Here is a 26660-nt window from a genome sequence, read left to right as displayed (position 1 = left end):
TGCAGTGATCAAGCCTCTTTCCCATCCATGATTCAAGACATGTGACTACCTGACACCCTACAAAATATTCACAACATTATCAATTACATTCCTCCAACTGTCCCCCATGTCCCCATGGCAGCACTGCAGCTGCGTGGTAAATTACATTTTAAAATTTTTACTTATATGTCTCTGTTGTTACCTTCTATTCCTGGGAATCCCAGAAAGATACAGATTGACCAGTATTTTATAAACAAATGGGATATAGAATCTAAACTATATTAAATACATTCTAATTGCTAAGATAAAATGACATCACTTTTACTTCTTCATGGTTAATGTAGTGATTAAGAAATGACATATTATTTCCCATCTGCTTTAACTCTAGAACAAAGACCCTGAGTATGAAAAACCTGAAAGAAATGGAATGTAAAGTGAAGACAGAAGTGGATGGTGTAAGTTTAGTTTACTTTTCATTTATGCAATTATTAATAATTTTTGTGGGTCAGATAGTTTTAAGATATCACTAGAAACAGATACATTACGACATTTAAAAACATGATAATTGTTTTTTTTAAGATTTTATTGGGAAATTGGGGGAGGGAAAAGCGTTCGAAAATTGGGGAAGAGGAACAGACAAGTTGCTGTCCTTTTGTTCTTCAGTCTAGTTGTGGAGGACGTCGCTTTACTGGCCCATGTTGGTATTGTGATCATTGCACTCTTCCTGGGTAAGGCATATAGGTCGCTGGCTATTGGACGGCAGCTCATGCTGGCTGCCAGCCACTCATGGTAGCTTACAGCAGCCCACAGCAGCCCACTGCAGCCCCACTGCATTCTACACTATCGCTGGTGACTCATGGCAGCCCAGTTCCAGGTTGAGTCATTGTCCACCATCTTAGCTGTAGAGGGCACAGCGTCACTGGCCCTCATGTGGGATCTGAACCAGCGGCCCTGCTGCTCAGAGCTCACGCTCCCAAGCCAACTCTTAACCAACAAGCCACTCAACTGGCCTGATAATTGTATTTTTAAGTAGTATAAATTTCAATGGTATATATGTGATTACCATACATATGGCAATTGACATATGCGACAAATCAATAGAACAACAACAAAAATCTTGTATTAGCATTCAGTGAGATGATATCATGTATCATAGAACTACAGTCCACAGTAGAATCATGGGTCAGATTAATTCAAACATTTGGAAACCTCTTTTCTATTACTAAGTTCCATAAAACAGTTAAACTAAACTAATAGGCTATTTCAAATTAAATGATGGAGGAAGATAGGAAATAGGGAAGGGAATGAGGCAAAATCAGATCGATTAGACATTTATTTAACTTAGGAAGTGATCACCTCAATATATCTAGTAGCCATCTGACACCAAATATCGTTATTACAATGTTATTGACTATATTCCCTATGCTATAATTTACATCTCAATGGTTATTTTATAACTACCAATTTGTACCTATTAAGCCACTTCCCCCTCCACCAATCCTCCAATGCCTCTCCCATCTGGCAACCATCAAAATGTTCTCTGTATCAATGAGTTTGTTTCTGTTTTGTCTGTTCATTTATTTTGTTCTTTAATTTTCATGTGAAATCATATGGCATTTGTCTTTGTCTGACTTACTTCACTCAGCATAATACCCCCTAGATCTATCCATGTTGTTGCAGATGGCAATATTTCATTGTTTTTTTTATGGCTGAGTAATATTCCAATGTACATATGTGCCACTTCTTCTTTATCCATTCATCTTTTGAAGAGCACTTAGGTTACTTCCATATTTTGGTTATTGTAAATAATGCTGCAATAAACATATGGATGCACATGTCCCTTTGAAGTAGTGTTTTGAGTTTCTTCAGGTAAATATCCAGAAGTGGGATTACTGGGTCTTTCTTTATTTCTTGTTATAGCCTTTGTTTTAAAGTCTATTTTGTCTGGTATAAGTATTACTACCCAAGCTTCATTTAGTTTGTTTGTTTCCATTTTCATTTTCATGAAATAACTTTTCCCATCAACTTATTTCAGTCTTTGTGTGTGTCTGGTTCTGAAGTGAACCTTTTGTAGGCAGCATATGTAAGGGTCTTTTTTTTTTAATCCATTTAGCCACCCTATGTCTTTTGATTAGGGCATTTAATTCATTTACATTTAAAGTAATTGTTGATAGAGATGTAGTTATTTCCATTTTATTATTTTCTTCTTAAAGAAGCCTCTTTAACATTTCTTGTAATACTAGTTTTGTGATGATGAACTCCTTTAGCTTTTTCTTGTCTGGTAGCTCTTTATCCTTTGATTCTAAATGATAGCTTGGTGGGTAGAATAATCTTGGTTGTAGGTCCTTGCTTTTCATCCCTTTGACTATTTCTTTCCAATCCCTTCTGGCCTGCAAAATTCCCATAGAGAAATAAGCTGACAGTCTTATGGGAGCTTCCTTGTAGACAACTGTTTCTGTTTTGCTGCTTTTAAGATTCTCTCTTTATCTTTAACCATTGACATCTTATTTATGATGGGTCTTGTTGTGAGCCTCATTGGGTTCATCTTGTGTGGGACTCTGAGCTTCCTGGGCTTGTGTATCTATTTTCTTTACCAGGTTAGGGAAATTTTCTGTCATTAAGTTTTCAAATAGGTTTTCAGTTACTTGCTCTCCCATTTCTCCTTCTTGTACTCTTATGATGAAATTGTTGGTATGCTTGTTGTTGTCCCAGAATTTTTTTCATTTTTTAATTCTTTTTTTCTCTTTGCTGTTCTGATTGGGTGTTTTCTGATACCTTATCTTCTATATCACTGATTTCACCCTAGTTTTATTTAATCTATTGCTGATTCTCTCTAGTGTACTCTTTATTTCAGTTACTCTGTTCTTCATTTTGACTGTTTTTTTTTATGTTTTCTATCTCTTTGTTGAAGTTCTCCTTGAAATCATTGAGCATCCTTATAAGCAGTGTTTTGAACTCTGCATCTGGTAGATTGCTTGTCCATATTTTGTTTAGTTCTTCTTCTGGTGATTTGTTCTGTTCTTTCATTTGGGACATGTTTCTTTGTCTCCTCATTTTTGATTCCTCCTTGTGTTTGTTTTTATGTATTAGGTAGAGATGCTATGTCTCCTGATCTTGGTAGAGTGACCTTAGGTAGTAGGTGCCATTTGGGGCCCAGTAGCTCATTTGTCCTGGTCACCTGACTCAGGTGCTCCAGGTGTGTCTCTTGTGTGGGTTGTGTGTGCCTTCCTGTTGTAGTTGGGCCTTGATTTTAGCACATCACTGGAAGGGATTGACTCTTAAGCTTATTGGCTGTGAGGACTGGCCATGTCTACAGTGGAGGAGCTGTTGTGTAGGGGCTGTCCCAATGGATCAGGATTCACTCTAATGGAACTCTGGTGCCTTCTGAGTCTGCTGTTTGTGGAGGTGGTTGAGTAGAGTTTGTGATGTGGTCTGAAGCTTGTCACTGGGTGTGTTCATTCTGGGGCTTCTTGGGAGGGGCTCCGGTGCAGGCCAAGTTTAGCCACTGCCTGTACTCTGCCCAGGGCCACCTGTTATGAGCTACAAAGTGATTTCAAAGATGGTTTCCATTTGTGCTGGGATTGAAGATGCCTGGGAGTGGAGAATTTGTGAACTGAGGCTTGCTGCCACTAGTGCTGGGCTTGGGGCTGCTCAGCAACAGGTATGGGTCACACTGAGGCCAGATATTGCTTGTTTGGGGTTTATAAACCTTTGAGATATTTTAAGACAGTCCACAGCATGAGCCTCAAAAGGACATTTATATGGAAAAGCCACTGGAAGTGTCTTGCGTGAGCATGCTAGTTGGGTGAGCCAGAATCTCAGGTAGTCACCAGGAAGAAACAAATGGTATTATCCAAGTTGATGGAGATTCAGCTGTGGAGCCCATCTACCTGTGTAGGCTGGGTAGGGGTAGGTTTCAACAAAGGAACAATGGTATTTCCCAGAACTTCTGTCTGCAAGAAAAGCTGCCCCTCCAGCCTTTATCCTAAAGCCAGATAATTCAGGTCCTTTCCATATATTCCTGGCACTTTTTGAGCTTCTGCTGTAGTGCTGGAGCTCAGAATGTGTGATTCCATCACTGAGTAAATCCGTGCTTGGGCCCATTAAGAGGAATAACTGGGTCTTCAGCAGTTCTTGGTCTCACTGAGCTACAATCCTCTCAAATCATAATCCTTCTGGTTTTCATAGCCAGAGTTATTGGGACTTCATTTCCTGTCACTGGAACTCTGGGCTGGAGAGCCTGGTGTGGGGCTGAGGCCCCTCACTCCTCAGGGGGGACCTTAAAAGCCAAAATATCCCTCCTGATTTCTAACCACCACATGTGGGTATAGGATCATTCTACTCCAAGTCTCCACCCCTCTTACCAGTCTCAACTTAAATTCTTCTGTATATCCTTAATATAGGACTTCTGTTCATCTATGATGGTTGTTTTGTAATTTAGTTGTAATTGTGATATGGTTGTGGGAGGAGGAGGCAATCAGCATTTACCTACTCCACCATTTTGATCAGCAGTTGTTTTTTTTTAACACAGATAATGAGACTGTATTATTATTAGGAATTAAGTCCAATGATTACGAAATGCCAGTAGAATTGGTTTCTTGCACAGTGGACACATTTTTAAGGAAACAACTTAATTGTCTTTCCCTATTCATGATTAGCAGGCCAATTGTGTTTAACTTCTAGTTTCTTATTTTGAAGGATGGCCAAAGTAAGTTTCAAGTGAGTAAAAATAAATGTTGCCTTCAATTTTTTGCCAATTTAAAAATATTGTCCTCACTTTGAACCTGTTTTAAAATATTTGACTAACCGTTTTTTCCCCTATGTTTTTCACATTTACTTGTTCCAGTGCCTCATGATTATCCCCAGAACAGAGAGAACTGAACTTTTGCCAGCAGGACTAATGCCAGTGTATTTCTGAATAGACAGAAAGTAGAATGTAGCACCAGGACTCCCAGGGGAATAACTTGTGTTTTTAATAAATATAAAAGATTTGCTTCATAGACAGCTTTTTAAACTTTAGAGCTATTGAAATTGTCCCAGGCTCAAGTTTTTCACTGGTGGTGCTGCCTTTCTTTTATTACCTATCTCTTTTCTTTTGTTTCTTTTTAATTTTCTGTGGGAATTTAGTGGTCATGAAAAGTCCCAGACTTTCTCTTGGGCCCCTAAAGTCCTCTGTGTATCCACCCCACACATACAGATACAGCTATATACATTAGCCTTGGCATTATTAGCTTTTAAATGGAATTCTAGTTTGATCATTTTTCAGCTTAGGGATTGCTGGTTAATAAATTTTATTGAATTCTTACTTTTTTTTTCAGGCTAAACATATGGGGTGGTGAATGAGGGGATTTGTGGAAGATGGAAATGCCCCCAAAAAATCTCTCCATGTCTCTAAACTTTGATTGTTTACAGTCTAGTCACCCACCTGAATAATAACTGTGTCACATGAAAATCTTAATTTTATTGGAATATTACACCTTACTAGTTATTTAATGCTTGTATCAAAAATAAGAGAGAACAAAACTAAGACAGTATGATTCGAATATGAACTGTTGGGTAAATTTTTTCGCTAATTTAAAGTATGGTGGTGATCTGACATCCCTTTCTTTCATTCATGCACTCTTTCACACCCTTTCACATGAAACACTCATTCTCAATTTGAGAGATCTTTTCCTACTCAATGAATTCAACCCCACTGAGAATTTCTTTTCTGGCACCATTTGAATATTGTTTAACAAATACCTAACTTAAAAAATATATTACTTTTTTAAAATTAAATTTTATTAGGGTGACAATTGTTAGTAAATTTGCATAGGTTTCAGGTGTATAATTCTGTAATACATCATCTATATATCACATTGTGTGTTCACCACCCAGAGTCAGTTGCAACAACATGGATGGATCTTGAGATTATTATGCTAAGTGAAATAAGTCAGACAGAAAAAGTCAAGAACCATATAATTTCACTGATATGTATATATAAAGTTAGAATAACTAAGGAACAAGGCAAACAAATGAAGAAACAAAAACTTTAAAATATATTATCTTAACTTACAACAATATATTGGCACAATCATGTGATATGATTAGTGGGTTAGTCTAAGATGTGGGGCTTTGTGATAACCAAATATGACAGGCTAAAGAATGTTTTATTTTTGGTTAAAAAAAAAGATTTACTCTTGATTATATTTGGCTTGGTAACTTAAGACTTTTTGTTTTCTTGAGTTATTTGTAGCCAATCTCCTCACTTTCTAGAGTATAATCAGTTATGTAGCTATAGGAACTTCATGAGATTATCTAGTTTAAATATTTACCTAATTTTATTTTATTTATTTTATTTTTATTTATTTCACTTTTTAAAAGATTTTTATTGGGGAATTAGCGGAAAAGGACAGTGTTGGGGAATTGGAAAAGGGGAACAGCCAAGTTGTTGTCCTTTGATCTTAGTTGTGGAGGGTGCAGCAAGCTCAGCTCCAAGTTGTGCCGCTTAGCTCAAGGTGCTGTGTTCAATTAGTTGTGGGTGGGTGCAGTCATCATCCCATGTGGGAGATGAACCAGCAGCCTCGTTGTTAAAAGCATGCTCTTTATTATCTGAGCCACCTGGGTGGCAGCTTAACTCAAGGTGCCAAGTTTAGTCTTTAGTTGTGGATGGGTGTAGCCCATCATTTTGAACAGGTAACCTTGTTAGGAGCATGTGCTCTCACAAGCTGAGTCATACTGCCATCTGCTGGCAGCTCAGCGGCAGCTCAGCTCGGGTGCAGCTCACTGGCCCATGTGGGAATCAAACAGGCGTCCCTGTTGCTCAGAGCTCACACTCTTTTTTTTTTTTAAGGTTTTATTGGGAAATTGGGGGAGGGAACAGTGTTGGGGAAATGGGGAAGAGGAACAGACAAGTTGCTGTTCTTTTGTTCTTCAGTCTAATTGTGGAAGATGTTGCTTCACTGGCCCATGTTGGTATTGTGATCATTGCTGTTTTCCCGGCTGAGTCAGATCAGTCGCCGGCCATTGGACAGTCACTCATGGTGGCTCACGGTAGCTCTGCCGGCTGTTCATGCTGGCTGCGGCCACTCACGGTAGCTAATGGCAGCCCACTGCAGCCCCACTGCAGCCTACGCTGTTGCTGGCCTCTAACGGCAGCCCAGCTCCAGGTCGAGCTGTTTTTCATCATCTTAGCTGTAGAGGGAGTAGTGTCACTGGCCGATGTGGGATCCGAACTGGTCACCCTGCTGCTCAGAGCTCGTGCTCCCAAGTGAACTCTTAACCAATGAGCCACTCGGCCAGCCCTAAATATTTACTTAATTTTAAATATGAGGAAACTGAACAGGGTTAAATGAATTGTCCAAATTCACATACTTAATCTTTACTTTTTTCTTTTTCTTTTTTTCTTTCTTTCTTTTTCTTTCTTTCTTTCTCTGTATACTTCACTATTCTCTGTGTCTTTTATGTGAATACTAAAGCCTGAAGGGATATTGCTTTATTTCATTGCTAAGGAGTTATTTCATAGAACATGTCATCCTCTCAACTATTAGGTCTGACCCCTGCCTCAAAGGTCCTGGAGAAGACAATTTTAGTTGCATACCATCAGTTGCTGACAGGAAGACCTGGGCAAATAGCTAAAGCAGATACCTTTTGTATTGAAAATTTCCTTCTCTTTTTCTGCATGCCTTGCCTAATACTGGCAATCCAGTGTAACCTAGACCATCTCAAAGTGAAATTACATTCCTAAATTACTACCTTTAGGTTTCTTTCTCCCAGTTAGGACTATGAGTCACTTGTAAGGTTATATTCCAGCCAAAGGAAAGCTATAACATTTAGAGGTAAATGACTGACAATTTGAAACTTTAGGACATATTTCTAGTTTTTAAAATACTTATGCTTAAATAAATGAATTTTTAATGTTTAAACTGAGTCGAAGGGATACTTTTGGAAGAATAAACCTTTCTGGTACTCTTTGGATATGGTAGGCTGCCTTCCAAAAACCCAGTAAGTAGGAATAAGAGCCATTTTCTGAAAAGCTTCAGGCTCATCTCGTTGTTAATGTTTCTTAGTAAAAAGTAAGTAGATATTTTCCCTAAAAACATCATAGTGTATGAAATTCTCTAAATAAATTTTAATAATTAAAATGTCAGCTAAGAGATTTCTTCCATGATTGAATGACATTTGAGTTTGTAAGATTTAGATTCATTGGATAGAGTTATCCTTTTTTATCTTATTCAGGACTCTGAATCTATTCCTTTTCTTCTAAAGGAAAGCCTGCAGCTGGTGAAAATTATCTCAATGAACAACCCCCTTGTTTTTCTGAATGCAAAAAACTTTCATACTGATCTAATGAACATAATCCAAAAAGAAAATGGCAGCAACCAGTCAACTGATAATATCAACAAGGTAGGATTAACTGTTTCATGATTATGTCATGCTATAGGTAACCCTACATCATGATACTGAAAAGTGTATCACATAAATATAATACATTATAAAAGTATTCCCCTCAGCAAAACCATATATTGTATTATGCTTTTTATTTGTTTCTTACAGTTAGATCTTAGGTAATCACTCTCACTTGTTTGTTTATTTGTTTATCCATTTGTTCATTCATTCATTCATTTAGCATATACTAATGGACATGTGTACTAGGTGCTATACCCCTGAGAAGAATAAATAAGACAAATCACTTAAATTAAAGGACTTTTTTAACAAGAGAAAGAATAGTTAGATCTAGTTCTGAAAGAGACACACTATAATAAATGACTCAGAGAAGCACAAATTATTGCTATCATTATGATAGCATTATTATAAAATGCTAGCCAGCATTCTTTATCTCCATAAGTTATCTCAGTTAACCGAGATAGTGAATCAAATGTGCATCAGGATGATTTCAGGTAAATGAGCTATCTGCAATCATTTGAATCCATAAGCCCTCTGCAATGTTAAGAGCATAGACTTTGGAGCTAAACTGCCTGGGTTAGCTGTGTGACTTTAACCAAGTCATTGAATCTTTTGTATGTCAGTTTCCTCATCAATAATTAAGATGAGGTAATAGATTAATATATGCAAAGCAATTATAATACTACCTAGCCTAATCAATACTATAAAATTGAAGCTAGTGTTATTAGTTTGATTTAGTGCAAAGGCACCCTCTCCATGAAGCTTTTCTTTACTACTTTAGATCACAAAGATCTCTTCTTGCTCTGTATCCTTGATCATACATATACTCTCTCCCTGTAACTCAGGTACATAGGGGACCTTGGCCCTCCCTTTTCTGGTATGTTAGGAGCTGTTCAGCACCACATTCCTGCTTCTTGCAGCTTCATGGTTCTGCATCTGGGCCTCATACTGATTCATACCACAGAGACCCTAGATACAAGATCAGATATGAAATTTCTGGGTGAAGGCCAAATGAAAATGTGAGATTCCTTGTTCAACAATTACTAAGAATTTCAAGATGGTAACAGCAGAACATTAAGCCAAATGGGAGATGCTTCTAAAAATGGGACCTTGTGTGACTTCACAGATCATAAGCCCCTGAAGATGGTCCTGCCTATATATCTCCAGACCTCTCTTTACCCCCTCACTATGCTCTTTAGGGTGTCACTTTTATCAGGATATTAAGAACCACCACCTGTGGTTTTGAGTTGAGAAGAACTTCCTTTCATGTCAAACTGGGAGATACATTCGTACTTGTTCAAGTGGATACTAGGTCTGTTTCTTTCACAAAGCCATGGTACACATTCTAGCAATGTTAAATTGTGTTATGAGAGAGGTAAGTTTTTGTGGCTGACATTAAGCTCACAACCATCATGCATAAAAGTATTGTGGGAAAATTTGTCTAGAGTTTTAAAGAACCTAATTAACTCACAAGAAGTTTGTGGTCTTACTTTACCAAAATGTGAATTTACTTTTTGAAATGATATACTAATTTGTGGGCTTTATTATATCAAGTAGAATACTTGACATGAAGGTTTTTATAACTAGTTGTTTACTAAAGGTCAATAATGTTTTCTTTAGAATGTATTCTTGTAAGACTAAGATTGCTCCAACTTCTTTTCAGAAATTGAAAATTGGCATGTGTTTATCTTGTAACATGTCAAATCAGAAATAAAATTCATTAACGCAGCCTTCTGTGAGGAGGTTCTACATATATGATTTTACCTATTTGGGACTTCAGAAATTTGAGTCTAATAATCAAATAGAGTTTATCGAATCTAGGTTAGGTAGGTGATGAGACTCTTTAACTCAATCTTTATGATGGTGAGAAAAAATTTGTTGAAACTGACTTCCACTATAATAAGACTAATGCAAATATCATATGTATTTTCATACTGTGAATTTTAAGGAATACAGCAAGAACTCAGATGGCAATCTGGAAGCCCTGCTCTCAGAGGAACCCAGGATAAACCTTTATTCAGAATGATTATAGGGATGGTCTTGAATAGCATGTATGCTCTTTTGGACATCTCATATTATTCTTGTCACATACTTTCTGTCTAGGATAGCTACTTGTTTTAAGGTCTATGCACTTATTCTAAGTTCAGTTTTAGAGTAATGAGTCTGCATTAATTAATCTCTATTACAACATTGCTTCCTTTTATTGGGCTGCACATGGTAGTCCACCATTCTGCCTTGAATTGGAGTGCTCTGTCAGAACCTCAATTTTCTCTTCTCTGATAGCTGCATTTTCAACAAATGGTGATGATGGAAGGGCATTTAAAACACCCCAGGGCAGGAAAAATCACATCCTACAAAACACAAACTGAAAAAAGTTCCCTTGTTTTGTTATATTGTATGATATACTTCCTATATATCATCATTAAGTATCTTGCTGAGTGCAGAAGCTTAGGAGGATCTCAGACTGCTAGTGTTTCATGGATTCATGCTCATTATTGTATAGGCTGCAGATACTCACTAATAATATTAATAATTATTTTGTGGCCTCACACTGTGATAGAAGTTTCAATCTGCCATTTATTCACAATTTTCTTTTGCTCAGACAAGGTATTTTTAGGTAGACTTTATTTTTTGTAACAGTGTTAGATTTATAGAAAAATTGAGAAATTAGAGTTCTTATATATCCCACACCACAGTTTCCCCTATTATTAGTATCTTGCATTAGTGTGACAAATTTGATAGAATCAATGAACAAATATGGATACATTATCATTAATTAAAGTCCATGCTTTATTCAGATTTCCTTACCTCTACTTAATGTTCTTTTTCTTTCCAAGATTCCATCCAGGATATCACATTATATTTATTTGTCCTGTCTTCTTAGGTTCTCCTTGGCTATGACAGTTTCTCAGACTTTCCTTTTTTGATGACCTTGACAGTTTTGAGTAGTACTGGTCAGGAATTTTGTGGAATTCCCCCTTTATTGGATTTATCTGGTGCTCTTCTCACTGTAAGATTGGGGATATGTATGTTGGAAGGAAAACTACAGAACTGAAGTGCCATCTTTATCACATTATATCAAGGGTACACAATGTCAACATGATTTATCACTGTTAATGTTGACCTTGATCACCTGGATGAGGTAGTATTTGTCAGGCTTCTCCACTGTAAAGTTATTCTATTTTTTCTTTTTTCATACTGTACTCTTTGGAAGCAAGTCTCTAACAGCAGCTTATAATTAAAGAGTGTGGAGTCATTTTCTACCTCCTTGTGGGTAGAATATCTACATATATTATTTGAAATTCTTCAGCCTAGAAGATTTCAGACAAGGTACTTTAAAGAAGAGGGAAAGGAAACTCACATTCATTGAATGTCTTTCAAGAGCTAGTCCATTTTATTGAGCTATCTAACTAAATCATCATCAGGCCCATGATGTAAGTAGCATTACCTGAATATTAGAAAAAGGGAGGTTGAGACTTACAAATATAAAATAACCTAGTAGAGATTGTTTGATAACTGGCAGAACTAGAGTTAAAATATATAAGCTGCACCACTAGGTATCAAGAAGGGAAAATGGATATTCTGTAGTCAGCCTCTAAGATTAAAATTGAATTCATAGGAGAAGCAGTATAATTTAGTGGTTTGGGGCATGAGGTTTAGAATGGCACAAAGTCAGGTTTTATCCAAAGTTTTTACCAGCTTTGTGACTTTGCAAGTTATTTAACCATTCTAATCTTTAGAAATCTTCCAAAATTTAGAAATTTTCCAATTTTCATATGGAAAATGAGATTAGTAACTTAATAGGATTGTTCTGAGGATTAAACTATTAATGTAAAATCCTTGGAATACAGTAAGTATTCAGGAAATGCCAATTATTATTATCATAACCATCATGAACAATAATAACAATAATAGTTTTTTGAGAAGTAGTATGCTGTCTTTAGGACATCATTTATCAATTTTAAAGAAATTTAATTGTAGGATACAGAGTCATTTTCATTCTTCAGCATTTCCGTAAATCAGGCATTTTCACAGAGCATCAGATGAACGGTTACCTTTGATATAATATGAACTACTGTATTTCCCCATGTATAAGACGCTCCCATGTATAAGATGCACCTTAATTTTGGGGCCCAAAATTTGAAAAAAAAATGTATTGTATTACATAAAGTTATTGAACTCAAGTTTTAGTCATCATAAAATTCATACAACTCCTCATCACTGTCAAAACTCCCAACCATTAGCTTGCCCTCATTGGTGTCTGATGACGAATCACTGTCTTCATATATTGCCTCACCTTCAGTTCCATCTATGGCATTTGAAATCTACAACCACTGTATAAGATGCACCCAGTTTTTAGACCCCAAATTTTTCTAAAACAGGTGCGTCTTATACATGGGGAAATACGGTATATGGTTAGGGACTGTTTCTCTCAGAGAATGCTGTGTTAATGAGGTTACTTTCCGATTAGATACATTACATGAAAAACACAAGCAAGTGTTTAATTCCTGATAAAAAATCAAAACAAATTTAGTCTTGCAGAAAATGTTCTAAAGATGATGGTCTGACTTGATAACATAAATTATCTATTTAGTGAATTTATATTTAGAGCTAACTATCATTTTATTGTTTCAGTTTGTTGTATTTATGAATCTGAAAAAAGGTTAGGAAAACTAATTTTTGGAAACTATTATTTTGTTATTTATGGAGAAAGTATAATCTTCCTTTTTCAGGAACAGAAGTGAATTTTTATAATGTTATTATTCTTTATATTTGTTTTCTTTTCAGTATGAAAAAAACACATTGCTCAATTCTCTGTCCAATGATAATTGCAATGGTGAGTTAGAATTAAAAAATAATAATAAATAAGTGTTCTGACTTGAATAGAGACCACAGAATGAAATTCTCTCCTCCCTCCTCTGATCTCTTTCTTCTTCTCTCCTCCTCGTCTTCCTTCTCCCTTCACTCCCAACCTTCTCTTTTTCCATCTTCCCACTTTCTCCTCCTGTCCTTTTCCTCCCTTTCCTGCTCTGTACTTCTCTCACCTCCTTTTCTCTCTTCTTTCTTCTCTCTTTTCTCTAATCCTATTCTCTCCTCCCCCTCCTCCTTTTTCTCTCCTCCATCTTTCCTTTTTTCTCCTCTTCTCCTTCTTCTCGTTTTCTTCTTCCTCTTCATCCTTCTACTCTTTCATCCTACTCTCTTTTAAAAGTAAATTTAAGTAAAGATGTATAAACCTACACAGGATGAAGATGAAAAACTTTATTACAAGCATGAAAAATGCCTGAAACACTTAAATACAAGCTCTGACAATTATGTTTGTGAACTTGTGGCAACAATGTTGTTAACCTTTTTTTGAGATCAGAGGGATTATGCATTATGAACTTGTTCCAACTGGATAAACAGTTAAACAAGTTTACTATTTGGAAGTGCTGAAAAGGCTACATGAAAAAGTTAGACTACCTGAACTTTTTTTTTTAACTGAGCCATCCTGCCACCTGTTGGCAGTTCATCAGCTGCTCAGCTCGGGCTGGGACTCGAACTGCTGTTGCTCAGAGCTCAAACTCTTGAGCGAGCTCTTAGCCAACTGAGCCACTCAGCTTGCCCAACTACCTGAACTTTTTACCAACAATTCATGTCTCTTGCATCATGACAATGCATCAGCTCACACAGCACTATCTATAAGGGAATTTTTAGCCAGGAAACAAATAACTGCATTGGAACACCCTCCCTACTCACCTTATTTGGCCCCCAATGACTTCTTTCTTTACCTGAAGATAAAGGAAATACTGAAAGGAAGACATTTTGATGATATTCAGGACATCAAGGATAATAAGATGACAGCTCTGATGGCCATTCCAGAAAAAGAGTTCCAAAATTGCTTTGAAGGGTGAACTAGGTGCTGGCATCAGGGCACAGCTTCCCAAGGGGAGTACTTTGAAAGTGACTAATGTGATATTCAGCAATGAGATATGTAGTACTTTTTCTAGGATGAGTTCATGAACTTAATTGTCCTACCTTGTATGTTCTGCTTACCTGTTTTTACCTCTAAGCATCAGTTCTTAAAAACACACACTTCTCCTTATACTTCTCTTCAATGCTAATTGAGAAACAACCATATTCTCACTTTGTTGTAATCACTATATGGGAAAACCATTGAAATTTTAAGTGGAAAAACTATGCCAATTAAGAATGATTTTATTTTACAGAGAATTTTATAAGTGATTAGTCAATTGTAATTTATTTGATTGATTTTACCTACTAATGGTGGAGAAATCTTAGCTTGCTGGATCTGCTCTGAGAGCCTCAAACTACATCAAGGGACCTCAGACATGGCTTGTTACTGTTTAGAAATATGTCTTTTCACATGAGAAAAGTCTGGTGCTGAGGACATCAGTGAAAAAGAGGTCATGAACTCCTATGGAAAATAATTTATTTTTCCCATCAGGTGCTTTCAGAGGCAGTTTTACCATGTACAAATTGAAGCTTAATTTCAGGGACCCTCACACAGATCCTTTGCAAGGCCAAGAGACAAGCTCCATCAATGAATCTTTTTGTTAAATTATGACTCCAAAATTGTATAAGCTGCAGGTACCACAAAACAGGGCTCTACCTCCAGACATATGTATGAAGGAAACAGTGTGATGTTGTGGAAAGAGTACTATGCAGAGTCTAGGGGCCTCGACTCTAGTCTGTTTGACACTAACTTGCCAGGCATCCTTTTAAAATCATCTAACCTTGCTGAGCTTCAGTCAGTCTATCTGTGAAATGATACTGGTAATTAACCTATCCCATTTTCTTTTCTGAGTTATGTAATAATTACCTGAAATAATATTTGAACAAAAAAAATCAGAGAGTTTAGAAATAATTATTAATTAATTGAAAAATGTAAAGATTAAAATGTGTTTTGGATTAGTCTTATTAAACATGAGACCACTGTTATCTTCCCATGCTTTAGCAAAATCAGCAGCAGAAATCTCTAAGAATTCCACCTAACTCAAGTCTATGTTCCTCCTACAGAAGTTTCACAGGCCTGCCCAAATGAAAAATGCTCTTTAATCCTGGATTGCAGTGGATTGACCTTTTTTGACTATTCTGGAATCTCCATGCTTGTTGAGGTATTTACACAGCTTGTGTTTGGACTGATTCCTTCCCTTCTCTTCAGTAACAGGGTTTCCACCAGCTACTCTTTCAGCTCTGGAGTCTTGACTCTGCTTGTTTCAATATTCATCTCACCCATTATCTTTAAAGCACATAGAACTTTATGCTTTCCACTACTGTAGATTTATTTTCAGGAGATCCCATCAAGCTTCTAGGTATGTGTATGTGTGGGGGCCAGAGGTGGGGGGTATTCACATGAGATTGAGATAGAGAGATGACAACATAGACTTAAAATGTAGTGGGCATAGCATATGCTGGATAGTCAGCTTAAGGCTTCTAGAAAGAAGGGAAAAAAGTCTCCTTCATGTGCAAGTGGCCTTGATGATAGCAGGATGTTCTTTCTCACATCATTCCTGGGTATAGTTTGAGACCATACCATTGCTAGTTTCTGAAATAGTGCCCACTTCAGGAGCTTTTCTCCATTCTCTTGGCTTGTAATGTTTACTTCTCTATCTTATATCCTCCATGGGGTCTCCATGATTCTGGTATGCAAAAAAATAAAACAGTATTAAGTCTTTAAAATGGACATGATGGAATACTACTCTGCCATAAGAAAAGATGAAATGGTTTTATTTGTAACAAAATAGATGGATCTTGAGGTCAATATGCTAAGTGAAATAAATCAGACAGAAAAAGTCGAGAACCATGTGATTTCACTGATATGTGGGATATAAAACTGAAAACAATAAAGGAACAAGACAAACAAATAAAGAAACAAAAACTCATAGACACAGACAATAGTTTAATGGTTACCAGAGGGTAAGGTGGGAGTGGAGATAGTAGAAGTGGGTAAAGGGGGTCAAATACATGGTGATGGAAGGAAAACTGACTCTGGGTGGTGAACACACAATATGATATATAGATGATGTAGTAAAGAAATGTATACTTGAAATCTATATAATTTTACTAACCATTGTCACTCCAATAAATTTTAATTAAAAAAATCTGACATGGCTTACACCCATTTCCACAGGTAGAAGAACACCGAATTTTGCCAATTCAAGGAAAACTCAGACACTTCTGGAATTTTTTCTTCCTATTTTTGAGTAAATACTAAATGGACAAAGAATGTACTCATTTCAAAATTTCCATTTGTTTTCTATTTCAATACCCTAAATTTGGGGTGAGGGTCATGAGGATGGGCAACACCTGTTCCTCACCTGTCCTCAGACCTCCACCAGCTTCTGCTGCATGGAACTCAGTTCTCTTCATCTTCTAGTGTTTTCTCCTGAGGGGTACTCTAACTGGCATCATGGAATCTCTCCTATGTGTGGCTTTGTATTCAGCCAAAAACATAATCAAAACGTATTAACATTCCTGGAGTTCTTTCTTTGCATATCTCCTTCCTTTTCATTACTCCCACAAATTTCACCCATTCAAAATTTCCTGAACTCCAGTTCTGTCTGCTTATCTCAGTGAAGCAGCTGCATTTTGCTTGAGTCCCCCATCATCATCCTGTAGTGGCCCAGAAATTGCCCTGCCACAGAAAGGTGAGATGATTGGAGAGCTTGCCTCATTTCTTTTCTTTCTCTTAGGAAAGTCAGTCCTGTGCTGCCTGTTCACATTGTCTGAAAACAGTTGTTTGTATATTTTTGTCCTGTTGTCTATTCATTTATGGAGGATGAGATAGTCTTGTATTATTTACTCATCATGGCCAGAAGTAAAAATTGGATATTGACTTTTAAACAGTTAAGATTAATAGTCTTTAAAATGCCTCACATTGTGGACTTTGATTTTAATGTGGTGTTGCATAACTGTGTCTCTGTTTATTTACATTTTAAATTTAAAATTCCCAATCTTTCAAACTGAAGATAGTACAAAGGTCAACTTTAGTATAGCTTTTCTATGAAGATAAAGGTGGTAAAGGTGAGAATGGCAATTGAAGCCCTCACTGCCAGACAGAAAACAAAGACATAGAGCCTGGCCACCTACCCCCACCCTCCCAGTGTTAGAAGTGGCCTTCAGAAGAAACTGTAGCAGTATCAGATTAAAGAACAGAACATCTACAGCCCTGAGAACTGGGGAGAGAGTCCCAGTGTGGCAGATGCAGAGTGTGACTAATTCTAGTGACAGGGAAAGAGCTGTAGGGGTGAGAGAGCTGTGGGCTAAAAGTCACCATTGCTTGGAGCCACAAGTACACCTGCCATCTCTCCCAGTGCACCCCACCCCCACCTTTCTGGACTGATCCCTACAGGGGCAACTAGAGCTTCTGAGACACACAAGTTTTGCATCGGGCTGCAGGGACAGCATTGAAGTTTCAAAGGCTCAGAACCTCATTCCCACCACACCTTTTCATGGGGCAGTGCCCTGAGACCCAGGTAATGTGATCACAGAGAAGAAGCTCACCTCCCAGAAAACCTACCATTGTGAAAGAAGCTGGGAAAGTGCAGGAAAAAATAAAGTGCTTTCAGTGTGAGAGAAAATAAAATGTTCCAGTGACACGTATTGGAAAGCAAAAGAAACACCACTTCATATCAACCTGCTGTAGAATCCACTCATGTAGATGCCCAGGAAGAGAAATAATAATTCACTAATTGCCATGAATAACCAAGGTAACAAGGCAGTTCAGAAAAAAGGTGAAAAAAATCCAGAAAATTAGCTTAAAGATGTGGAAATATGCAACATAAATGACAGAGAATTCAAGATTGCAGTTTTGAAAAAACTCAACAAGATGCAAAAAAACCCTCAAATAGGCAGTTTAATAACTCAGAAACAAAACCAATGAATGAAATGAATATTTTATCAAAGAAATTGAAATTAAAACAAACAAACAAAAACCAAATAGAAGTTCTGGAGCTAAAGAACTCAATAAAAAAGAGATGAAGAATAAAATACCCAGCTTAGGAAATAGAGCTGACAAGATGGAGAAAATAATTAGTGATATCAAAGATAGAAACCTGGAAATGACACAGATGGAAGAAGAGAGACTTGAGAGTCAAAAGAAATGAAAGAACTCTAAAAGAACTTTCTGACTCTATCAGAAAGAGCAACAGAAGAATCATGGGTATAGGTTACATCACAGAAATGTCAGCGTGAGGACTGCTTTTTGAAATCTCCCCTAGAAGTACAACAAATTGAATAGATATAATGTAATGAAGGATAACTTAAACAACACACAAGCACCTTGGAGAGACTCACGCATCTAATCACCTGAAGGTGGGAAAATCGGAACAGGGGAGGAGGGAAAGGGGAAGTGCAAAGATATGGGCTGTGGCCACAGAATGCAGACCAGAGCTTACTGTGGTCTTGGAAGAGGGGAGAATCCAGGCTGCAGGTGCAACCCCTATGGCCTACAGTACTGCCTGAGGAATCAGCATATAATACGGCTGACCCCAGAGTTCAGGCCAGAGACCTCAGGTGAGAACTGTGGTTTAGGCTTTCACTGCCAGGCAGAAAACAGAAAACAAAGACACAGAACCTGGCTGATCACCCCCCTTCCCAAGAGCTCACCTTACCCCACCCTCCCAGTGTTAGAAGCAAGCTCCAGAAGAAACAGTAGCAGTGTCAGATGAAAGAACAGAATATCTGCAGCACTGACACCTGCAGCAACATTTCCACAGCCACAGATGCAAAGATTGTGACTAATTCCGGTGATAGGGAAAGAGCTGTAGGGACGAGACAGCTGTGGCTGGTAGTCGCCATTGCTCGAAGCCACAAATGCACCAGCAACTTCTCACAGCGCACACTGCCCTCACTTTTCAGGGTGAATCCCTGCAGGGGAAACTAGAGCCACAGAGACACACAGGATCTACATTAGGTGTCAGGGGCAGCATTGAGATTTCAGAACTCTATCACCCTTCACATCTTCCCATGGAGGTGGTTCCCAAAGATCCAGGCAACCTGCTCACAGAGGAGAATTCCACCTTCAAAGAAACCCCATCATGTGAGAAGTGGAAACGGTTTAAGAGAGAATAAAACACCACAGTATGAAAGAAAATACAAGGCTACAGCATGAGAGAAAATAAAAGATTTCAGCAACACCTACTGGAAAGCAAAAGAAAATCCTCTTCATATCAACCTGCTGCAAAACCCACTCCTGTAGATGCCCAGGCAGAGAAATAATAATTCATTATTTGCCATGAATAACCAAGGTAAAAAGGCAGCTCAAGAAGAAAATGAAAACTCTCCAGAAAATGAACTTAAAGACATGGAAATATGTGACTTAAATGACAGAGAATTCAAGATTATTGTTCTGAAAAAAATCAACAAAATGCAAGAAAACACAGAGTGTTCAATGAACTCAGAAACACAATCAAAGAACAAAATACCATTTTACTGAAGAGATTTAAATTTTAAAAAAGAACCAAATAGAATTTCTAGAGATTAAAAACTGAATAAAAGAAATGAAGAATGAAATAACCAGCTTAGGTAATATAGCTGATAAGATGGAGAAAATAATTAGGATGTTGATGACAGAAATTTGGAAATGACAAACATGGAGGACGAGAGAGACTTGAAAGTTAAAAGATACAAAAGAACTCTACAAGAACTTTCTGACTTTATTAGAAAGAGCAACTTAAGAATAATGAGCATACTGGAAGGAGAAGTGAAGAAGAAGGGAACAGAGAGTAAGTATATTCAAAGAAATAGTCAATGAGAACTTTCCAAACTTGTGAAAAGAACTGGATCCTTGAATCCAAGAAACAAACAGAACACCTAATTACCTCAGTCCCAACAGGTCTTCTCCAAGATGCATTGTATTGAAGCTGTCAAAAATTAATGACAAAGAAAAAAAAATAGTGATAAAGAAAGAATTCTCAAGGCAGCCAGGGAGAAAAAGAAAACAGTAACTTATAAGAGAAATCCTATTAGATTATCATCACACTTTTCAGCAGAAACTCTACAAGTCAGGAGGAAGTGGAATCAAATATTCAAACTATTGAAAGACAGAAATTATGAGCCAAGAGTAATATATCCAGTGAAGATATCCATTAGATAAGAAAAAGGAATAAAGGCATTTCCAGACATACAGAAGCTAAGGGAATTTTCTAACACATGGCCTGAGTTACAGGAACTACTGAAGGAGGTTATTCAACCACACACACACACACACACACACACACACACACACACAGAGAGAGAGAGAGAGAGAGAGAGAGANAGAGAGAGAGAGAGAGAGAGAGAACAAAAAAATACAAAACCATGAGCAACATTACAAACAGACAGACAGAAGCAGGAAATGGCAACCCCTACACCAAATAGGGTCCTATACCCTTAAACATAATGTAAAAGGTAAAGAAGCTTTAAAAAAGAGCATTAAAAAAAGGAAAAAGAGAAGAAAAAGACAACTTGGTATACTGCAACTCAGAAATCAACTCACAGCATAAGTAAGGGTATAAAGTGTGTCAACGAACACACAAAATGGGAGAGAGTAAAGATCTGAATCAGCAAGGGGAAATGGAGATAAGAAAAATGCTGAAGAAAAAGGACTACTGTAAATATGAAACTTTCTTTTATGTAAACTTAATGGTAACCACTCAAGAAAAAGAAAATTCAGAACTGAGACATATAACATAAAAAAAAGAAAAAAAGGGAAAAATCATAGTATACCACCATATTAAAATAACAGAGAACAACAAAAAGGCAAAGAAACAATGGAGACACTGAGATACCAGAAAACAAAAGACAAAATATATAGGAAATCCTCATATATCAATAATCACCCTAAATGTAAATGGACTGAACTCACCAATAAAAAGGCGCAGAGTAGCAGACTGCATCAAAAAAGAAAACCCAACGGTATGCTGCCTCCAAGAGATGCATCTCAGCTACATGGAAAATGATAGACTCAAAGTGAAAGGGTGGAAATCGATACTCCAAGCAAATGGTATCCAGAGAAAAGCAGATGTAGGCATACTTATATCAGAAAAAATAGACTTCAGGATAAAAAAGGTAATGAGACAAAGATGGACATTTCATAATGATAAAGGGGACAATAAAACAAGAATACAACACGTTTCAATATATATGCCCCAATCAGGGAGCACCAAAATATGCAATGCAACTACGAACAGAATCAAAGGGAGAAATTGACAAAAGCACAATTATGGTAGGGGACCTAAATATATCATTGACAGCTATGGATAGATCATCCAAATAGAAAATCAATTAGGAAATATCAGCCTTAATAACACTTTAGACAAAATGGACATAATTGACTTTTGCAGAGCCCTTCATCCTAGAACATCAGACTAAATGGCCAGATTACCCAAAGCAATATACAGATTTAAAGCTATCCCCATCAAAACCCCAATGGCACTTTTTCAAGAAATAGAACAAAAAAAAATCAGATTTGTGTGGAATCACAAAAAAATCCTGATGGGCCAAAGCAATCCTGACAAAACAAACAAACAAACAAAGACAAACAAACAAACAAACAAACAAAACAGGGTTGGAGGTATCACACTCCCTGACTTCAACTTACACTACAAAGTGACAATAATCAAAACAGCATGGCATTGGCATTGTCAGAAAAACAGATACAGAGACCAATGGAATAGAATTGAGAACCCAGAAATAAACCCATATATATATATATATGGTAATAGATAATTTTTTATAAAGTAGTCAAAAACATACAATGGAGAAAAGACAGCCTCTTCAATAAATGGTGCTGGGAAAATTGGAAAGCCATGTGCAAAAGAATAAAACTAGATTGCTATGTGTCACCATATACCAAAATTAACTCAATATGGATCAAAGACCTTTTTTATAAATTAAAGTTTATTGGGGTGACAATTGTTAATTAAGTTGCATAGATTTCAGGTTTACAATTCTGTAATACATAACCTATATATCACATTGTGTGTTGACCACCCAGTCAGTTCTCCTTTCATCACCATAGATTTGATCCCTTTTACCCTTATCTACAACCTCCCTTCTCCCCTTACCCTCAGGTAACCACTAAACAATTGTCTGTGTCTATGAGTTTTTGTTTGTTCATTGGTTTGTCTTGTTCCTTTGTTGTTTTCAGTTTTATATTCCACATGTCAGTGAAATATGGTTCTCGATATTTTCTGCCTGATTTATTGCACTTAGCATAATAATCTCAAGATCCATCCAGCTTGTTGCAAATGGCATTATTTCATCTCTTCTTATGGCAGAATAGTATTGGGTCATTGGAAAAATCATGATGCATGTTTGCGACAGATGGCACTAGTTCATTTTTGGAAGTACTAGAGTCATTCGCATCTATGTTATTGCTGTGTCATTTGACAGCTGACTGTTCTAGCTTCATTCTAAAACAAAAATTGAGTGACTTGGTTGAGTTTTGGAGATTTTACAAGTTGAAGATAGACACCCAACTACGCATTTTTGCCATATTTTACCGTTTTACTTCCATAAAGGGAAGAACGCACGTCAAGCTTGTGAAAAGTTGCATAAAGTTTATAGTGACAATGCTCTACAAGAGTATCCATGCCAACGATGATTCACGAAATTCCATGCTGGTGATTTTGATCTCAATGATGCTCCTTGGTCAGGAAGGCCCACCGAGGTTGATGATGACAAAATAAAGGCATTGTTCAAGTCAAGCCCATGTTACATGACATGAGAGGTTGCAGAAACATTGAACAGCCATCATTCAAGCATTTATGACCACCTGAAAAAGCTGGGATACGTAAGCAAGCTCAATATTTGGGTTCCAAATGAACTGAAAGAACTTCATTTGATAGTGCATATAAACATCTGCAATATGCTCATTAAGCGTGAGGAAAACGATCCTTTTTTGAAGCGACTGATAACTGGTGATGAGAAGTGGGTTGTTTACAACAATGTGGTGCACAAACGGTCTTGGTCCCAATGTGATGATTCACCTCAAACGACATCGAAAGCAGACATTCATTAGAGAAAGGTTATACTCTCAGTGTGGTGGAATTTTAAAGGTGTCGTATTTTTTGAGCTTTTACCAAGAAACCAAACAATTTGAATGTGTACTGTCAGCAATTGGACAGTTTGAATGAATCCATCATCCAGAAATGTCCAGAGCTTATTAATTGTAAAGGTGTTGTGTTCCATCGTGACAACACAAGACCACACAGAAGTTTGATCACCTGTCAAAAATTGTTGGAGCTTGGATGGGCTGTGTTGCCACACCCACCATACTTGCCTGACCTTGTGCCATCAGACTTCCATTTGTTTCACTCTCTTTAAAACTCCTTGCGTGGTATAACGTTCAATTCAGATGAGGCTGTAAATCAGCATCTTGTTCAGTTTTTTGCAAATAAAGACAGGTCCTTCTATGAAAGAGGAATTATGAAGCTCACTGAAAGATGGCAAAAGGTAATCAAACAAAACAGGCAATATATCATTGATTGATCTTTGTTCTTTATATAAATAAATAATTTTTGTAAACAGACAAAATACGTCATTACTTTTCTGACAACCCAATATTCCATTGTGTGTGTGTGTGTGTGTGTGTGTATATATATATATGCCACATCATGTATAAGACCTAAATATAAGACCTGAAACAATAAACTGCATAGAAGAAAGCCTAGGTACTAAACTTATGGACCTTGGATTCAAAGTGGATTTAATGGATTTGACCTCGAAGCCAAGGGAAGTAAAAGCTAAAATAAATGAATGGGACTATATCAAACTACGGAGTTTCTGCACAGCAAAAGAAACCATCAACAAAATAAAGAGGCAACCACTGAATAGAAGAAGATATTTGCAAGCAGTGCCTCTAATAAGGGGCTAATACCCCAAATACATAAAGAACATGTACAATTTAACAACAAAAACCAAACAATCCTATTAAAAAATGGGCAGAGGACCTGAATAGACACTTCTCCCAAGAAGACATACAAACAGTCAACAAATATATGAAAAAAATGCTCAACTTCACTAGCTATTAGGAAAATGCAAACAGAACCACAATGATATACCACCTCACACCTGTTAGAATGGCTGTCATCAACAAGACAAATAATACAAGTGTTGGAGAGGCAGTGGAGAAAGGGGAACCTTTTTACACTGTTGGTGGGAATATAAATTGGTACAGTCATTATGGAAAAGAGTATGGAGGTACTTCAAAAAATTAAGAATAGAATTACCATATGATCCAGCTATTCCTCTCCTGAATACCTACCCCAAAAATCTAAAAATATTTATCCATAAATGAATATGTACCCTGATGTTCATTGCAGCAGTGTTTACTTTGGCCAAGACATGGGAACAACAGAAGTGCCCTTCAGTAGATGATTGGGTAAAGAACATGTGGTATATACCCACAATAGAATACTACTCAGCCATAAAAAAGATGAAATATTGCTATTTGCAACAAACAACATGGATCAATCTTGAGATTATCAAGCTAAGTGAAATAAGTCATACAGAAAAAGTCAAGAACCATATGACTTTACTCATATGTGTGATATAAAACTGAAAGGAACAAATAAACAAAAACTCATAGACACAGACAACAGTTTAGTGATTACCAGAGGGTAAGTAGGGTGGGGAATGATAGAAAAGGGTAAAGGGGGTCAAATGCATGGTGATGGAATGAGAACTGACTCAGTGGTGAACACACAATGTGATCAATAGATGATTATTATAGAATTGTACACTTGAAACCTATATAATTTTACTAACCTATATCACCCCAATAAATTAAAAAGAAAAAAGAAAATAGGCTTTAAAGTTAGTCAAACCATGGGTCCAACTATCAACTATATAATTAGTTCATATGATTTGGTCTTCATTGTTAGCTTTTCTGTAAACTGGAAGTAGAAATACCCACTCCATCAAGTTGTTGTGAAGTTTAGAAATAATATATTGCATTTAAAGCACATAAATTTGTAGAAGTTAGTAAGTACTCTATTATGCTAGCTTCTATTCTTTGTTCTTATGTCATAAAAGTCATTTCTTGAAATGCAAATAATATCATCCCAGTTAATACTATGTCTTAGTTGGCAGCCATCCTGAAAAAGTCTGGAGTGAAGAGCCACAGTCTCTTCAGCTGTGCATGTCTTTCTGTTCCTTTCTTTCTTTTTTTTAAATAAGAAACATTTTTTTTAAGATTTTATTGGGGAATATGAGGGAGGGGAACAGCCAAGTTGTTGTCCTTCAATCTTAGTTGTGGAGGGTGCAGCAGGCTCAGTTCAAAGTCCAGTTGCTATCTGGCTGCCTGTGGGCAGCTAGCAGCCACTCAGCTCAAGGTACCCTATTCAATCTTAGTTGTGGGTGGGTGTAGCCACCATCCATTTCATCAGGGAGTTGAACTGGCAGCCTCATTGTTAAGAGTGCATGCTCTATCTCCTGAGCCATGGGCAGCAGCTCAGCTCAAGGTGCTGTGTTCAGTCTTAGTTGCGGGTCGGCATAGCCCACCATCCCATGCAGGAGTCAAACCAGAAACCTTGTTGTTAGCAGCACGTGCTCTCACCAGCTGAGCCATCTTGCCACCTGTTGTCAGCTCAGCGGCAGCTCAGCTCAGGCACAGCTCACTGGCTCATGTGACAATCGAACCAGAAACCCTGTTGCTCAGAGCTCACACTCTTAAGCAAGCTCTTAACCAACTGAGCCACTCGGCCAGCTCCGTCTTTCTGTTTCTTAATAACACTACCTGGATTATTTTCTTTCTTTCTTTCTTTTTCTTTTCCTTTTTTAGTTATTTTCAGGTGTATAAAACAACATAGTGATTAAGCATTTATATACCTCACAAAGTGATAACACCAATAAGTATATTACTCATCTTACACTGTACATAGTTTTACAATATTATATACTATATTTCCTATGCTGTACTTTATATCTCTGTGACTATTTTTTAAATTATAGTTGATAGTCAATATTATTTTATATTAGTTTCAAGTATACAGTGTAGTGGTTACATGTTTATGTAGTTATTTTCTTAGTCACTTTAGTATAAGGAACATTCTGTAGGTTGAATTATAGGTTGAATGGAGTGACTTATATTTATTCTTGTACTTAGGACACTGGAGAGGTCAGTGAACTGCAGATTATGTTTATCAGCATCCATAAACCACCCATAGCAATGTGTCCCTATTTCACTTAGCTTAAAATAGTCAAACACTAACAGGTCATCCTGAATTAATCATTTTAACTTACAAATACAGAGGCCATTTAGTCAATGCCCAGGTCTGAGTTCATGTTTTATTTATTTATTTATTTATTTA

At 37.0% G+C, this 26660-nt stretch overlaps 1 protein-coding gene across 1 annotated transcript in view; it reads left to right on the top strand.

The window, feature by feature from the left end:
* Positions 1–26660, top strand: part of SLC26A7 (solute carrier family 26 member 7) — a gene marked incomplete at its 5' end in the record, with an annotated part of 173125 nt that overhangs the window by 132000 nt on the left and 14465 nt on the right. The window contains 4 exons of the mRNA XM_019632655.1: positions 368–434; positions 8227–8364; positions 13153–13201; positions 15382–15479. Coding sequence (XP_019488200.1) covers positions 368–434; positions 8227–8364; positions 13153–13201; positions 15382–15479 — 352 coding nt within the window. The remainder of the gene's footprint in view (positions 1–367; positions 435–8226; positions 8365–13152; positions 13202–15381; positions 15480–26660) is intronic.

This window comes from Hipposideros armiger, unplaced genomic scaffold (genome assembly GCF_001890085.2).
Source record: "Hipposideros armiger isolate ML-2016 unplaced genomic scaffold, ASM189008v1 scaffold_1156, whole genome shotgun sequence".
NCBI lineage: Eukaryota > Metazoa > Chordata > Mammalia > Chiroptera > Hipposideridae > Hipposideros > Hipposideros armiger.
This window is presented reverse-complemented; position numbering and strand designations above follow the sequence as displayed.